Source organism: Malaclemys terrapin, chromosome 6 (assembly GCF_027887155.1).
Source record: "Malaclemys terrapin pileata isolate rMalTer1 chromosome 6, rMalTer1.hap1, whole genome shotgun sequence".
NCBI classification, from domain to species: domain Eukaryota; kingdom Metazoa; phylum Chordata; order Testudines; family Emydidae; genus Malaclemys; species Malaclemys terrapin.
In genome coordinates this window covers 119526763-119544061 of record NC_071510.1, presented here as the reverse complement: position 1 = coordinate 119544061, position 17299 = coordinate 119526763, and the positions used below count along the sequence as shown (strand labels likewise).

The following is a 17299-nucleotide window of genomic DNA, read 5'->3' as shown; positions in this document are numbered from 1 at the left end:
AGCACCTTAAGTGACACTGAGGTGGGACAGAAAGAGGCAAAACTAACCTCTGTTTAAAAAAAGAAGGTAGAATTTAAAGCTCTGCCCGTCTCTGATTTCCAGTGGCATAGAATCGTAGAATATTAGGGTTGGAAGAGACCTCAGGAGGTCGTCTAGTCCAATCCCCTGCTCAAAGCAGGACCAACCCCAACTAAATCATCCCAGCCAGGGCTTTGTCAAGCCGGGCCTTAAAAACCTCCAAGGATGGAGATCCCACCACCTCCCTAGATAACCCATTCCAGTGCTTCAGCACCCTCCTAGTGAAATAGTGTTTCCTAATATCCAACTTAGACCTCCCCCACTGCAACTTGAGACCATTGCTCCTTGTTCTGTCATCTGCCACCACTGAGAACAGCCGAGCTCTAGATTGAGGCATGGTGCATTTCCTGGGCTCTAATCAGTGTTGTCAGATTGTCAGAATGCAACTGACAGTTGTCTTCAGATTGTTCTTTTAAAACTGTGAGTCAGACCCTCTGCTGGTGTGGACTGGCATTAGTCCATTGAAGTCTGCTGAGGAGCTGCACCCAGGTTTCAGACAAATCTTTAACTGCTGTTGTTGGTTTTTTAACACTCACTTCCTTCTGAGTGCTTGATCCTGCGCAGTGCAGGTGCACCGTGCGTGCTTGTAAGAGCAAGGTGAAAAGAGCTGAGCGAGGAAGGGACTCCAGGGGAAAACCATCCTGCCCTAGTATGAGAAATAAGGTGTTGAAGCATGTGTTAAAGTGCATCCCTGTTCAGCACAGCACATATGTGTAGACCAGGCTGCAGTTTGTGCTGTGCTGAATAAGGACGGCTTGTTGAATCAGGCCCTAAGTGAGGACCATGAAGCTCAACATGTCAAAGTCTAAAACTCTGACATTGCACCTGACAAAAACCTCAAGCTAAGAAAAATGTTTCCTCGACATGGCTATCCTATCTGAGAAACAGAGAACAGCAAATCCCCATTTCCATTGGAAGGGGGAGGGGATATTTTTAATTTAAGAAATCACGCACACAAATCCATACAGTCTCATACTGGATATTTTACATGAGTAGCAGTGCCAGAATCTGGATCTTTCTGATCACCTCTTTTGGTCCCTATCGCTCTCCAGCCAGACTGGAGGTCTCTGTAGTGCAGCACCTTCGTGGACACTGAGGTGGGACAGAGATTACACCTTACCACTGTCTTAAATGAAAGGCCTGACCCATGAGCAGTGCTAGAGAAGAGCTAATTGACCTTAATGCCCAGTTGGAGCCAGTGCTCCCTCAAATCAAGGAGTGTTGGGCCATTGATTTCAGTGGGTGCAAGACTGGACCAACCTGTTGTGTGTAAAGGGGGCTCATAATCTATTTTACATAGTTTCCTATGCTTTCTTCAACATGGTAGTATCTGAGTGGCTTCCAGCCGTGCATTAAGCGATGTGACTCGTGTTTCGTGTGATTTGTTCTCCCTCCCTTCATGTCCCACGGGGGAGAATGGTGTGTGCGGTGCATGTTTTGTTTTGGGTAGGCTTTGGGTATCCTTTTTTTTAATGTACATGCTGTTCTGTGTTGATATTGGAGAAGGCACGTTGAAGAAATCCACCTCGCACTTGGAGCGGAAGGTGGGAAGGTTTGTGTAAGTCCTTAGTTTCTCCCGGAATTTGTTCCACTGCCTGGGACCAGCCCCAAGAAAGGTCTGTCTCCTGCACAGACAAGCTTTACCTTTATGGGGGAGAGTTACATTGTGCCTGGGAAATGAAGTTGTCGATCACGTTCTTCATCCTGGAGTTTTAGGTGACCTTTTAGCTACCTTGGTCCCCGGTTATTGAGTGCCTTGAAATAAAAGACCAAGACTTTGAACTTGACTCTGATGGGAAGCCAGTGTAAAGAGCAGAGGAGAAATGTGATTTGCTCTCAGTAGCCCATGTTGCTGAGGAGACACACTACAGCCGATCTCATAAAGATCAGGTCACAACTGAGCAAGTAAAGGAGAACGTGAACTGGTTGTTCAACTGTAAATTAGTCAGAATTAGTCTGTAATAAGAGCATAAGCTTTTGTGGACTACAGCCCACTTCTTCGGATGCATATGCATATGCATCCGAAGAAGTGGGCTGTAGCCCACGGAAGCTTATGCTCTAATAAATTTGTTAGTCTCTAAGGTGCCACAAGTACTCCTGTTCTTCTTTTTGCGGATACAGACTAACATGGCTGCTACTCTGAAATCTGTAATAAGAGTGCATTCAAAATGTTGATATCTGCAAAGAGTATGTTTCTAATACCAGATATAATGGTACAATAAACCCCTTCCTGTACAAATGCCTGTGCTGAAGAGAGGAGGAAGGTTCTGCCTCTGTATCTCTGTCCGACCGGGCCATCTGAGATACATATATCAGCAATCTTGACCTAGGAAACTAGAGCTTCACAACTGAATGGCACAACATGAATCATGCACCACAGTAATTGTAGTATGAAACAATTACAAAACAGATTAAACTGAGTGCTGCATGCGGCTCTGCAGAAATGAAGCGGTTCTGCATTTGGAAGGCAAGAATGGAGGATATCAGCACATGGCCACTTCCCGAACAACACAACTTTTTGAATTATCTGCTTACAAACTACATGTTCTTTTAAATCTTTTAAATGAATCCATCTCATAAGCAGCACAAGCCAAATCTGAAAAGAACTGCACGTTTCTGTCCTATAAACACCCCTTTTTTAAATATTAATTTTGCTTTCTTGATATTAATTTTGACTGCAGTTTACAACCTTGTATTGTGAACCATTCAGGGTGTGTCTTCAGCGTGGAGTTAACCCAGACGGTAGGTGCCCAGGTCTGAGCATCGCTGTTAGCCTACCCTGGATGTGAGCGGCCACACTACAAAGTCATACCTGAGTTTACTGTGTCCTCACTGATGCTGCATCACCTGTGTGTGTTACTGGAACTTCTGTGGGGCCACATCACAGGGTTTTTTTGTGCTGCAGTAACCTGAGCTGCTTTATGGTTCTTTCCCAGTGAATTGTGGGAGACCTTGTCTGTCCTTCTGGGCACACAGGGGCAATTGTGGGGAAGGCATAGGAGGACTATCAGCACTCGAGTGATTTACCCTGTGTCCTCACTGCAAAGTAGGAGGTTACCAGCCTGAGTTTAAGCTTCACTTGGGTTTTAGCTTACTGCTCCAGCTGGGCCCAGAGTGAATACACCACTAAACTCTGGTGAGACAGGTGCATTGACATGCGAGGCAGCTATGGTAAATGCCTGAGTTAACTCTGCAGTGAAGACAGACCCATAGTTTTCACAAGCTAAGCTGTGTTGGGCTGGGTCAGTACTTGGATGGAAGACATCCAAACAATATCTAGATACAACAGGAAGTGGAGCTGTTGTTTAAGTATGTGACACCCTTTCCCCTGAATCGGTTCTAAACCAGAGTCTCAGAAGGAGGAAAGAGCCTGTGTTGCTGGAAATACTGGGTCAGATACTCACTCATCTGGTCTGAATAGGCTGTGCATTTTGGCATGAAATTGATTTCAGTGGCGCTATACGAATTCACACTAGCTGGTGATCCAGCCTAGCATCTTTTGTAGAAACTTAAAATCCGCCCTAGGTCTGATTTACTTGTGAGAACCCAAGGCACTATCTGTAAAATGAGAGAGGGTGTTAACTCCATGGCTGGGCCATATTGCTGGCTGGGTATTTTATAATCTGCCAACCTGAATTTTCCTTGTTCGTTTGGTTCCATTGGATATAGTAGTTTCCTTCACTTCCTGTTCTCATCATCCAGGTAGTGTTTCTGTGCGCTGTTAAATGGCTGCTGTGTTCCATCCCAGAAGTGGCTGCTTTTTGTGATGGACGAAGTGATCCTTGTATGTCATTCATATTTCAGTTTGAAGATTTCAGAGGCCACTTCAGGGAAAAAAGGGTGTAATGAAGGCTGGACATTACTTTTTGGGGCAGGGAGTATGGCCAAACTTGTGTCTTGTCTACATTAGGAGAGTGTGTGCCTTTGTAGCTGTAATGTGCACCAGTGTAGCAGGGTAATGTAGACATGTTACACTGGCACAAAGCAGACTTACACTGGTGCTGTTTACTTTAATATGTTATCAGGTTAATCTGCAGTGGTGTCATTTCCGCTTTGCAGTGGTACAATGAACTTATATTTGGGTTTTGCACACGTTATTATGCTGATTTAGTTGCACAGGTGCAAAATCAATGTAGAGAGAGGCTCGATTCCTCAGATCTAGCAGAAAAAGACATGATAAGAACCAATGGCTGGAAACTGAAGCCAGACAAATTCACATTGTAGATAAGGCACCATTTTTAAGTGACTGTGATTAACAATTAGAACAAATTACCAAGGGAAGTGGTGGCGTCTCCGTCTCTTGATGTCTTCAAATCAAGACTGGATGCCTTTCAGAAGTGATGCTTTAGCCAAACACAAGTTATACGTTAGTCAAACAAATTGGGTTCAATTCTGGAGCAGCTGGGTGATATTTAATGGCTCTAATATACAGGAGGTCAAACTAGATGTTCTAATGCTCCCTTCTGGCCTTAAACTCTATGAATATGAATCTGTGAATGTAGGGTCTGACCCTAATCCTACACCATAGAAGTCAATGGGAGTTTGCCATTTGACTTCACTGGGAGCAGGACCAAGCCCCATCTGTGCATATTTTTATTAGCCATTCATTTGAATCTGCAGCTTCTTCATTAAGTTTTATGAATAGCTCTCCATCACTTGAAGAATCCTCACATTCTCCCCAGGCATCCTTCTGCTTTGTCTGGGCTGTTTTGCAAAGAGGGGGGAGGGATAGCTCAGTGGCTTGAGCATTGGCCTGCTAAACCCAGGGTTTGTGAGTTCAATCCTTGAGGGGGCCATTTAGGGAACTGGGGTAAAAATCTGTCTGGGGATGGTCCTGCTTTGAGCAGGGGGTTGGACTAGATGACCTCCTGAGGTCCCTTCCAACCCTGATATTCTATGAGGTTGGACTCATTACACTCTCTCCACATTTGCCTGAATACAGGACAGTTTCTCTGCTGCTGCCAAGTCAATGACATTGTTATTTGTCTGACATTTTCTTTCCTTTGCCTCTTTATTTTCTGTAAACTTTTTTTCCTTACTTGTTTAACTGCCATGTGTTCAGTCGTAATTGGTGACTCTATTTGCAAATTTGCCTTTGTGTTTGTTCAGCTGCTTGCATCTAAATATTGCCTTTGCGACTGTCAGAACGCTGATCCTGAGTGTGTCTTTCATGTTCCGGTGTTATTGTTGCAGCCCAAAACTGGATCTTTAATGAGAGACACTCTTTTAATATTCTAAATTTCCAGATCTGTGCCAAGCAAATGTGCATATACATAAGAGGGACAGACACAAATTTGTTGCAGTAAACCAATAAGATTGCATTTCACTATTGGTTTTGTACTAGTAATGTGAATTATCCCCACTCTGTGGTTCTGTCTCATCCTCATCCTCACACTCCAATTCCCCTCCAGATAAATAACACTGGTTATTTAAAACATTTCACATAGCAATTTATTATACTTTTCCTAGAACAAATTTGCACTGATCTGCTAAATGTGCTCTGACAAAGGAAGTGGCCATTCATAAATATATTACAGTGGTCAGTGGCTAAACAGTTTCCAGATCTGTCTGCCAAACCAGTCTGCCCGTCAGAACTGTATTCCTTGGTACCCGCATTAGTTCAACCCATTTTCTGAGGCCAACTGGCTCTTAACCATAAAGACTGAGGGCTTGTATTTGGCTAAATGTGGGAAGAACAGACTCGTGCTCAGTGGCAATGGAAGGAATTTGTGTTTAGTCTCATACCACTGAATTTAGGTCTGAGACATTCAAAAAAAATTTTGCAAACTGAATGGGAGAAGAAATAAAAAAGGAGATGAGGAAGACGGGAAACTTTCCTGTTTGCTGTAAGTTACAGTCATGTTACAAATATAGATTCTCCACACAAGACTCTAACAATATTTATTTGTTTCCATTAATTAATACAGTTGTACGTTGTTTTGTAAGTGTTTAAAGAGGTATTTGAGAGCTAAGCTTTATCCTTAATAGGACAATGTCAATATAAAAGTGAGTTAAAAAAATCTTTACCTAGGTTACTAGTAACTCCTTACATTGTTAAAATTGGAAGAGTATTATAAATCTAACTTACTTTTCATTCTCTATTGCTTTGCTCTTCCCTCCACTTGAACACCAGAGTTTAACTGGTCAGTTTTGCTTTCTGTTTATATTCAGTCTCAGTTTCTGGTTCTTATGCAGCAGTATGATGATATTGTGTTTTGGGTTGCAAATATTGCAGGGGAATGATACAGGTAACACAACACATTTAATTACATGTAAAACATCTGTTTGCAAACAAAAATCTTTACTTAAAAAGTTAAGGCAAAAATGTTTCATTGGAGTCCAGCTAACACCTAAACTCAAAATTGCACATTCTTTATAAAATTCTTCCCCTTGAAAAACTCAAATGTTAGAATGTCTGAAAATGAACAGTGAAAAAGATCCAGCCTTCTGAGGGTTGAGGTTTAAGGGCTTAGAAAGAAGGGGAAAGACACAACATTACAAAGCCAGTTTCGTGAATGTTACGGTTTCCCCACTCCCTACAGCCTCTCTGTCAGTGCAAATTGTGAAGCTGCGTCATTGCAACCCCACGGGCCTGAAAAGTGCTGAATTTTACAGTGCCGATCCAGCATGCTTTTTAAACAACATAGCAAGTGTTAAAAGGACCATGGGCATGCTGGGAACTGCTGCTGGTTTTACTGCTAGCCCTAATGCAGTCATTGAGAAGCCAACACAATCCAGGGCTCTGGGGTGTCTCCTTTTAAAGGGACAGCACTGTAAATAGAGGCTCTCCTCCTTTTTAGAACTGTCTGCTCCCCCATCTTGATGCATTCACAGTCCAGAACTGGTGACCTCACATGTCACTGCCATGGGGAAGCAGTTGTCATGTTACAGTCACCAGACTAAATGGGCTGGAGGAAAGAGTCTGATTAGATAAGAGCAACAGCTTCTATTTAGATGTACAGCTATCTGGATAATCAACAGTGGAGTAAAGGAAATAACCCTGGTAAAAGGCACACAACTGCTAAATGGGATTTGGATGCAATGTGGTATACTTAAAAAAATCCCTGTGCATCTTTTTAAACTCTATTCTGGTATTGCCTTGAAGATAACCTGGTTTAAAGCAATGGAAAACCACACAGGTCATAGGATACCCTAAATCCTGTCCTTTTTTATGAAAACAGGCCTTTAAACTTCCTCCCCTTTTCTCATGTGTTGCAAACCCTGATAACCTTGTCTTGACTGCCCGTTCGGAAATCTGAAATATCCAAGTTCAGATGGAGAATGCAAGACGCCCTTTGGCCGCATCTACTGGCAGGAATTTCCTCCAGCGTCAGCTTCCTGTAGAGAGGAGCAAGGGGAAATGTCCTCACTTTTCAGTGTTACAGGCACACGCTTGTGTGTTTGTTTGTTGTTTAGGATGATAGTGTCTGCTTTGTGGGAAACATCCCATGCCAGATACATTTGCTCCTCTAGAGAAAATACAGACTGTGGACACAAGTGAATGTGCGGCCAGATTACTTCATTCGTTTTACTGTTGCTTTTGGGGAGGGATAGCTCAGTGGTTTGAGCATTGGCCTACTAAGCCCAGGCTTGTGAGTTCAGCCCTTGAGGGGGGCTACTTAGGGATCTGGGGCAAAATCAGTACTTGGTCCTGCTAGTGAAGGCAGGAGGCTGGACTCAATGACCTTTCGGGATCCCTTCCAGTTCTATGAGATAGGTATATCTCCATATATTATTATTTTCAGGGAGACACACACTCTAATCTAGGTTTCAGAGTAGCAGCCGTGTTAGTCTGTATCAGCAAAAAGAACAGGAGTACTTGTGGCACCTTAGAGACTAACAAATTTATTTGAGCATAAGCTTTCGTGGGCTACAGCCCACTTCTTCGGATGCATAGAATGGAACATACAGTAAGAAGATATTTATACATACAGAGAACATGAAAAGGTGGAAGTAGCCATACTAACTGTAAGAGGCTAATTGATTAAGAGAAGCTATTAACAGCAGGAGAGAAAAACTTTTGAAGTGATAATCAAGATGGCCCATTTCGGACAGTTGACATGAAGGTGTGAGGATACTTTAACATGGGGAAATAGATTCAATTAGTGTAATGACCGAGCCATTCCCAGTCTGCGTTCAAACCTAAGTTAATGGTATCTAGTTTGCATATTAATTCAAGTTCAGCAGCTTCTCGTTGGAGGTAGTAGTTGGAGCAAGGGGCTAAGACTTGTGGGTTGAATAGATGACTTCCCCATTGACTAGCTGTGCTATCTTGGGCAAATCATTTGCGGACTTTGATTCCCATCTGTGCCTCGGTAAATCTCCACCGTAGCTCTCAGTGACTCAGTGGATAAAGGTTCTCCTCTACCTCACAAGGGTGTTGCGAGGCATAATGATTGTGTTTAAAATGTCTTTAGAACTTTGGATGACTTCTGCTATAGAGGGACAAAGCATGTCTCTTCAGACAGAGCGGATAATGACTCCCTCTTTTTTCGCTAGAAAGTAAACAGCTGAGCAGTAACTGGGGTCCTGTCAGGAAGGAGCAGAAGCCCACACACCACATTCTTATATAACTTGACGCTCTTCCATTCCTCCCCTGGCCCTCACAGGAACCTGCTAATGTTCAGGGAGCATGCCAGCATATGAATGCCATAAATAGGAGCATTTGGGGAGAAAATGCTATTGAAATCCATAGAAGTGGGAGGGCATTTTGTAGGGCACAGGGTGAAAACAGTCAGGGCTTTGCTGAAAAGTAAAGCCTGACTAGGGAGAGTTGGCAGTCGAGTGTTGGATTTTATATTTGTTAGTTTTCTTTTCTAATTTTGTCTCTTGATGCTCAATTTTAGCAACTCCTGTTACATTTCAAATAACCTTCTACCTGAACGAGAACAGTTTAAAGAACTCAGAAGCAGGCCCCTTTGAAACCGAGAGCTCCACGTTGGTGGAACAGTGTGGGGTACTGTTTCTTTTGCCATAAACTTATGGGAAGAAGTTTTCCTGAGATCTCTTCCTTGCCTGGCTTCTATCCAAAGAGACGGTTTTACTGCTGAGGCTGGGAGAAGCCAACCCTTCAGACCTTTGGTCTAGAAGGGACTGCAGCCAGCTGGAATCCTTCAAAGGGGACCAAAGCAATTAGACATTCAATGGGACTTGACCAACCTAACTCAATCGAAAATCCAACCCAGCTTCTTGGGGGAAGTTCAGAGACATGTGTCAGGTTTTGTACCATCTTGAATGGCGATATAACATCTCTCCTGTTTTGTTGGGAAGGCGCACAGAGCTCTTCCCTACAAGAGGGGGAAGACTTTCTAGTGAGGCGTGAGACACAAAGACTATCTGAGACTAGGTGGCTTAGTCTGCCAGGTCAATGGTGAAATACAGACCCAGTTGGCAGACATCAGACACATGGGGCGCAACGATATGTAAGGTTTCTCGGGTGTTGTAAAGCCATCTTTGTTACTGAAGCCTAGGGTTAGCTATCTGTCTCCACTACTGTAGTATCTAACTGCCTCGATCTTTAAAGTATTTATCCTCCCAACACTTCCGTGAGGCAGGGAATGCTGTTAACCCCATTTTACAGATGTAGGGGCTGGAGCACAGAGAGAGTAAGTGACTTGCCAAGGTTGCATGGGAAGTCTGTGACAAAGCAGGAACTTGAACCCAACCTCCCAAGGCCGAGGCTAGGATTCTAACCACTGGACCATCCTTCCTCCTGTAACAACACATTCTGCAACATTTGTCTAGTTGGTTTTTCTTTTACATTCCTTTTGATGTCATACTTTTTCTCTCCATTTCTATAATCTGCCAATAAAACCTATTTGTATTTAAGACCAATAGAATTGTTAGGCTTGGAGACTTGTTTGGGACAGTCATGGGCAGGTGGCAGAGAGCAAGTGAGAGCAGCTGACTCTAACCAGGAAGGAAAGACAAATGGGAGAGGAGGGGGAATAGTGGTGTGAGAACAGGGTCAAGGGTGCACAAGAGATTGCTAACTCTGTCTAGCTCTGTAACGGGGCGGGACTCACCCCTGTGGCGCCTCCTGCTAGTCGTCCAGGGAATTAGCATTTCCAGCCTCCGGAGTGCCCTCTGCAGGCCGGTGTCCCGCTTGCCGCTGGGCCCGAGTCCCTCCTGGACCCCGGTGCCCTATTCAGGCCTGGGTGCTGCCCCCTGGCAGTATCCCTACAGATCTGCGTCTCCCCTCCCATACCCTCCCCAGGGAACCCCCACCCTCTATCCCCACCTCGCCTCAGACTATGGCCACTGCCAGTCAATTAGCCCCCGTTCCCTGGGGCAGACTGCAGTGTAAGTGCCACTCATCACCGGGGAGGGGGGGTTTGGACCTGCTGCCTCCGTCTACTCCAGGCTACCTCTCTGTAGCCCCAGTACCTGTTCTTGGCCTTTAACAAGGCCAGCAGCCTGTGGGGTTTCCAGGCCGGAGCTCCGCAGCTCCTCTAGCCTTCCCCCAGCTCTGCTCCAATCTAGGTACCCTCTCAGCTTCCAGGCAGCCCGGCCCTTCTCCCTCAAGAGCTAGAGGGAGAGTGCTCCTCTGGCTTCTGGCCCCAGCCCTCTTATAAGGACCACCTGGGCCCTCATTAAGCCAGCCACGGCCTGATTGGGGCGTGGCCCCCAGCTGAGGCTGCTTCCCCCAATCAGCCCCCGCTTTTCCTTCCCTGCCACAGCCCTCTCCCCAGGCTGTTTTAAGCCTTTTAAGGCAGGAGCGGGTGACCACCCCACTACAAGCTCCCTGCAGCATAGCTCCAGGGAAAGAACCAGCATGGGAACGAGAATTATGTGAAAGACACTTGGTGGTGATTATCCAGGAGTCTATGGAAGTGGTGTTGGGTCCCAGCAGGGCTCGGAGATGTATTGATCAGCATGAGAGTGCGCTGTGGACTTGGGTAATGCGAACATGGTTGGACTGTTATTATTTGGGATCATTTTTTAAGATGTTCCAATTGCATAGGGTTACCATTCGTCCGGATTTACCCGGACATGTCCTCCTTTTTGTGCTAAAAATAGCGTCCGGGGGGAATTTGTAAAGCACTCACAATGTCCGGGATTTCCCCCTCCCCCGGCACAGCAGAGTGAGCGGCTGGGAGGGCTGCAGGAAAGTCCCGGGCTGGACTCCGGAGCAGCTGGAGAGGAGCTCCGCCCTGCATTCTGAGCAAGTGTCTCAGCACAAAGTGCAGCCCTCCCCTTTTGCAACTGGGAGCGGTTTCTGCCATGCAGCGTAGCAAAACGGGAGCGAGAGCACTTTGTGCTGATACAAGGGCAGCTCTCCCCTGCAACCCGGTCCGGATCTGGGACCGGGTTTTGTTGTGCAGGGCCAGGGACCGGGTTTTGTTGTGCTGGGGAGCTCAGCCACGTGTCCGGCTCGCACAGAGCCCAACACCCTGTTCTGAGCAGCAGGGTAAGGGGGGCAGGAGAAGGGGCAGGGAGGTTCTGGAGGGGGCAGTCAAGAAACGGGGGGGGGGCTTTTTGGGGGGAGTGGAGAAAGTTTTGGGCAGTCAGGGTACAGGTAGGGGGTAGGGTCCTGGTGGGCAGTTAGGGGGGGGTCTTAGGAGGGGGCAGTTAAGGGACAAGGAACAGGGAGTCTTAGGTAGGGGGTGGGGTTCTGGAGGGCAGTTAGGAGCAGGGGTCCCAGGAGGGGGCAGTCAGGGGACAAGGAGCGGGGGGGGTAGGGGGCTGGGAGTTCTGGGGGGGAGCTGTCAGGGGGCAGGAGTGGGGAGAGGGATCGGAGCAGTCAGGGGACAGGGAGCAGAGGGGTTTAGATGGGTTGGGAGTTCTGGGGGGGGCTGTCAGGGGGCAGGAGTGCGGAGAGGGATCGGAGCAGTCAGGGGACAGGGAGCAGAGGGGTTTAGATGGGTTGGGAGTTCTGGGGGGGGGCTGTCAGGGGGCAGGAGTGCGGAGAGGGATCGGAGCAGTCAGGGGACAGGGAGCAGAGGGGTTTAGATGGGTTGGGAGTTCTGGGGGGGGGCTGTCAGGGGGTGGGGAGTGGTTGGATGGGGCGTGGGAGTTCCAGGGGTCTGTCTGGGGGTGGGGGTGTGGATAAAGGTTGGGGCAGTCAGGGGACAAGAGGCAGGGAGGCTTAGATAGTCCTGGGGGGCAGTTAGGGGCAGGGGTCCCAGGAGGGGGTAGTCAGGGGACAAGGAACGGGGGGAGGGTTGGGAGGTCGGGGGGGCGGGAAGTGGGAGGGGCAGGGGCGGGGCTAGGGCGGGGCTCCTCCCGTCCTCTTTTTTGCTCGCTGAAATATGGTAACCCTACAATTGCATGGCTGCTGTGTTACTCTGCACGGCTGAGCAACTCCCCAGGAAATCGCTCTCTTTGTCAGTGCCTCAAATTACCCCATTGTTCGGGAAGCTGTTGTGGCAAGTTTGGTGCTCTTCTGGTGCAGATGAACGTAGGAGAAGGTGAGGGGCTTGAGCATGCTGACTTGTCCGTTTGTGTTTGCAGGAGACAACAGAGGCCTCCTGGAGGAAACAAATCACAGCAGCAGCACACGGATCATCAACAAGGTACTGCCAAACACAACAGGGAACACCAGAAACTCTACCAGGGAGGCCAACCCCCTCACTCCTCAGGGAGGCCAGGTCACCACGGCTACAGCCAAAACCGGCGATGGCACCACAACCAGAAGCACTCGCCCAATGACAAGGAAACGCACAGAAATGCCAAAGAGACTGAGAGTTTGAAAATCGAGGACGCCTCCGTCTGCACAGTGCACATCCCCCTGGAGATGTACCGGAGCACGGAGGTCGTGGAGAGACCGTCTCAGCAGTACATTCAGGAACCAGAACCCAAGCAGAGAGACAGTGTTCATGAGCGCATCGGGGAAAGGCCAAAGGTCAATTTGCTCCAGTCTTCCAAAGACAGACTGCGAAGGAGACTAAAAGAAAAGGTACTATTCCTGTGGGGAGCTGAATTTCCCTGTATTAAAAGCTCAACTGTTGATCCTTTCACACACGTACATGGGGCCTTGTTCCTGAGCACAGCCAAACTTATCGTCTCCTCTCCTAAAGTCAACATTTCTTCTGGTGGGTGGCTGGGTTTTTGTGGTTCTTCGTCGGGCCTTTTACTGACACACTGCTGAGTCTCTCTATCTAACTGCACCTGACCTGTTGTTTGGTGTTCATGTTAAGGCTGAGTTTTCAAAGGAGGAATTGTGAAAACCCCTCCTGCAGAAAACACTGCATGAAGATGCGGGTTTATGAGCCCAAATCAGGAGCACGTGCATTTCCCAGCCTATTTGCAAATGCCAGTTGAGTTTCTGAAGTGTTCTAAAATGTGGCTATGTGTCTCTTCCAGAATCTAGATCAGAGGTGGGCAAACTACGGCCCGCGGGCCACATCCAGCCTGCGGGACCGTCCTGCCCTGAGCTCCTGGCCTGGGAGGCTAGCCCCCAGCCCCTCCTCTGCTGTTCCCCCTCCCCCGCAGCATCAGCTCGCTCGCTCCGCCGCCAGCGCAGTGCTCTGGGCGGCAGGGCTGTGAGCTCCTGGGGCAGCGCAGCCGCAGAGCCCGGCCTGACCTGGTCTCTGTGCTGCATGGTGGCGGCAGCGGCATGGCCCAGCTCCAGCCGGGCGGCATGGCTCCAGCGCCACCAGCCACCGGTGCTCCAGGCAGCACAGTACGGGGCAGGGAGCAGGGGGGTTGGACAGAAGGCAGGGGAGTTCGGGGTGGTGGTCAGGGGGTGGGGGTGTGGATAGCGGTCGGGGGGGAACAGAGGGTTGGATGGGGGCAGGGATCCCGGGGAGGCAGTCAGGAAGGAGGGGTGGTTGGATGGGGTGGCAGGGGGAAGTCAGGGGCAAGGGTTCCGGGGGCAGTCAAGGAGAAGGGGTGATTGGATGGGGCAGGAGTCCCGGGGGACTGTCAGGAAGGAGAGGCGGGGTTGGATGGGACGGCTGGGGTCCGTGGACAGCCAGGGGACAGGGAGCGGGAGGGTGTCAATGGGGCAGGGGTCCCAGGGAGGGGGGCATCAGGGAATGGGGGGGTTGGATGGGGCAGGAGTCCGGGGGGGGGGCAGATAGGAGGTGGGGGCCGGGCCACGACCCCCTCCCCTAACCGGCTTCCATACAGTTTATGAAACCCGATGCGGCCCTCAGGCCAAAAAGTTTGCCCACCCCTGATCTAGATACTGAGTGCAGAATTCAGACTTTGAACACTGGAGAGGTAGATTTAGCCACTTAAACCTGATATCCATTTATCTAGATAAGTGGATAAATATATCAAAAGCACCCTTATCCTTCCCCCTTCTCTTGACCAACTCAACAATAACAAAACTTGTGTGTGCAAGTGATGGACAAGAAATCATTTCTGGAGACAGAGTTTCAAATTTCTGAGGGTTTAATAGATAATCTGTCCACGTGCACCCTCGAGAATGTAGGATTTTTGTTGTAAGTGTATTTGTGCATATTGAAAAAATCCACACAAATGAATTTTCAGCAAAAATATCCAAATGTGTAGTAAAAAATAAACACAAATATGCAGAGCATATCTAGTATATGAAATGAAACAAACATGAACATAAACAGCTCTGTTGTGTGTTTGTGTGCATACCCATTTGAATATGTCCGTGTATCTGTATGCATGCAGTGCGATGTAGACCATTTTAATTCTTAATATTCTCCTGTAAAACATAGATGATATACAAACTGTTTTAAAAAGAAGAGCAGGAGTACTTGTGGCACCTTAGAGACTAACAAATTTATTAGAGCATAAGCTTTCGTGGACTACAGCCCACTTCTACGAAAGCTTATTCTCTAATAAATTTGTTAGTCTCTAAGGTGCCACAAGTACTCCTGCTCTTCTTTTTGCGGATACAGACTAACACGGCTGCTACTCTGAAACCTGTCAAACTGTTTTAAAATACTCACTTGCAAGTTTCTTTCCTGAGACCTAATGTAGGGTCTGATCTTGCAAATTATCACTCACCTAAACAGTCCTTACTCGTGTGAGCAATTTCACTGGCTTCTGTGGGACTATTTACATGAGAAGAGACGGTCTGAAGGATCAAACCCATAATCATAGCTTCTAGGAGCCTGGTGTCATGTGAGAGCAATACTCCAGGTAAACACCAAGTTATGTTTATGCCCCATGTCCAGCATTGAGTTTACACAGCTGGCCTTCTGACAGCTCCACCCATCAGGTTTCAAGGCCACACCTGGAATTTGCTAAAGGTTTCAGGGGACTTTCATAGAGTGTGGCACGATGATTTGTCAATGGAAAAAAAGAAAGAGAGGAGATCAGCTCGTAGCAAATGTGAGATGTCCACTGCACGTCTGTCCCTAGCAAAAAGTTTCACAGCATAATTAAATGTAAAAAAGCTGCAATACTATGAGTGGTCATGTTATTCATTAAAATGCACAAAAGCCAGGAGATGAAAAGGTTAGAGCTCTAGTAGTAACTGCAATTGGTTCACATTGTGCATATATAGCATGTGATAGTCTTGATTAGCGCTCAGGTTGTTCAACGTCTATCCAGATCTAGGTACTTCTGTGGCATTGTAGCCTTATAATCTGAGCACTCACAAATATTAGTGAATTTATTTTCATAAAAGCCCATAAGCCAGGAAAGCAGCATTATTCCCACTTTACAGATGGGAAATTGAGACATGGAGCGATCAAGGAGCTTGCCTAGGATCACACAGAAAGTGTTTGGCAGAGTCCGGAATTGATTGAAGATTTGAGTCTCAGCCCAGTGCCTTAAACCATCAGGCTAACCTTCTTCCCACTGACCAGAGCATATGGGCTGTAAGTTTGTAACGAGAGGGAGAAAGGAGCAACGTCTACTGGGACCAGCCTACTACCACTAATAAAGAAGGGAAAGTGAGAGGAGTGGCAGAGAGAGAGGGTACGGCATAACATGGCTGACTCTCGTGCAGCACTTGCTGCACAAAAGCAACAGAAAAACCTGCCTTCCTGGCTCCTTTAAGCAGAGCTAGCTTCCTATAGCATTCTACTAGTCAGTGACTGAATATTCAAAGTTCTCTGTTGCCTGCAATATGTTGCAGAAACCTCAAGTGCTTACTGCTAATCACTGTGAACTGCTCAGAAAGTTATGGGAGGGGCTTGACTAGAATATCCATAGCGCTTTCCACCGTCCAAATACTTCATGAACATTAAGTAATCCCCACAGCTTCCCTGTTGCAAAGCTAGGTCTCATGCTACCCAAATTGGGAAGTAACTATGCTAATGCCTGCATATGCCCAGTGTGACCTTGCATAGGCGGTGAGTTATATGGGCCCGTGGTGCCCGTGCTCCACCAATATTCAGGAACATGGGCCCAGCTCCACCAATGTTTGGGCTTATATTTTCAGAGCCCTCCTGTTCATAGGATGGACCGGGGCAACCACCCCGGGCTCCATGCTTTGGGGGACCCACACTTCAGGGGCCCGCAGGGTCCAGGCGGCCTGGGGGGTTAGTGGGAGACCAGGCGCTGGCAGCAGCAAGCAACCCGTCCCCAGCCCGCTCTACCCCGCCCCCGCTCTGCCCCTTCACCCAACTCCCCACTCCACCTCTTCCCGCCCCTGCCCCATCCCCCATTCCACCCCTTTCCCCAAGTCCGCACTTCTTCCACCCCTTCCCGCCCCTGCTCCACCCCTCCCCACCCCCATTCCACTCCTTCCCCATCCTGCCTCTTTCCGGCTTCCGCCCCCTCCCCTGAGCGATGCTGGGAGCTGGCGGAGCAGGGGCTGGCTGGGGCTGGGTCTCTCGCTGCTGCCAGCACCAGGCCCCCCACTAACTCCCCAGGCCACCCTGGACCCCACAGCCCCCCGTAGCGCGGGGCCCCCCCAAAGTGCAGGTCCTGGGGCGGTTGCCCCAGTCCGTCCTATGGATGGAACGACTCTGCTTGGACCTGTTCTGGGCACCACCAAAAATTATACAAACCCTGACACCCATGTCACCTTGGTATTTCCAGGTGCCTGAGCAGGGTCATGCTGAGTCAGTGTGTTCACAGTATCAGTAGCTATGGCTTTTCTTTGCAGGCAAACCTGGCTCATGGGCACTTAGTAAATGTCACACCTCTGAGGTACACAGGTATATCCATCACATGGGGACGCTGAGGCACAGAGATGTGATATGACTTGCACAGGAGTCGTAGATGGAGTCCCTGTCAGAGCAGTAATTAGCGCTCCCAAGTTCTTGGCTCCCACTCCGGACCTCAGACCACTAGAGTGTGCCACTAGAACATGCCTAGATTTAGATCTGATTGTATGATTCCCATC

The 17299-nt window shown here is 48.1% G+C and overlaps 1 protein-coding gene across 7 annotated transcripts in view; it reads left to right on the top strand.

The window, feature by feature from the left end:
* CTIF (cap binding complex dependent translation initiation factor) overlaps positions 1-17299 on the top strand; it is a 352990-nt gene that overhangs the window by 233031 nt on the left and 102660 nt on the right. For all 7 annotated transcript variants that reach the window (XM_054032222.1, XM_054032218.1, XM_054032221.1 and 4 more), the window contains one exon: positions 12532-12976. In XM_054032222.1, coding sequence (XP_053888197.1) covers positions 12532-12976 — 445 coding nt within the window. The remainder of the gene's footprint in view (positions 1-12531; positions 12977-17299) is intronic.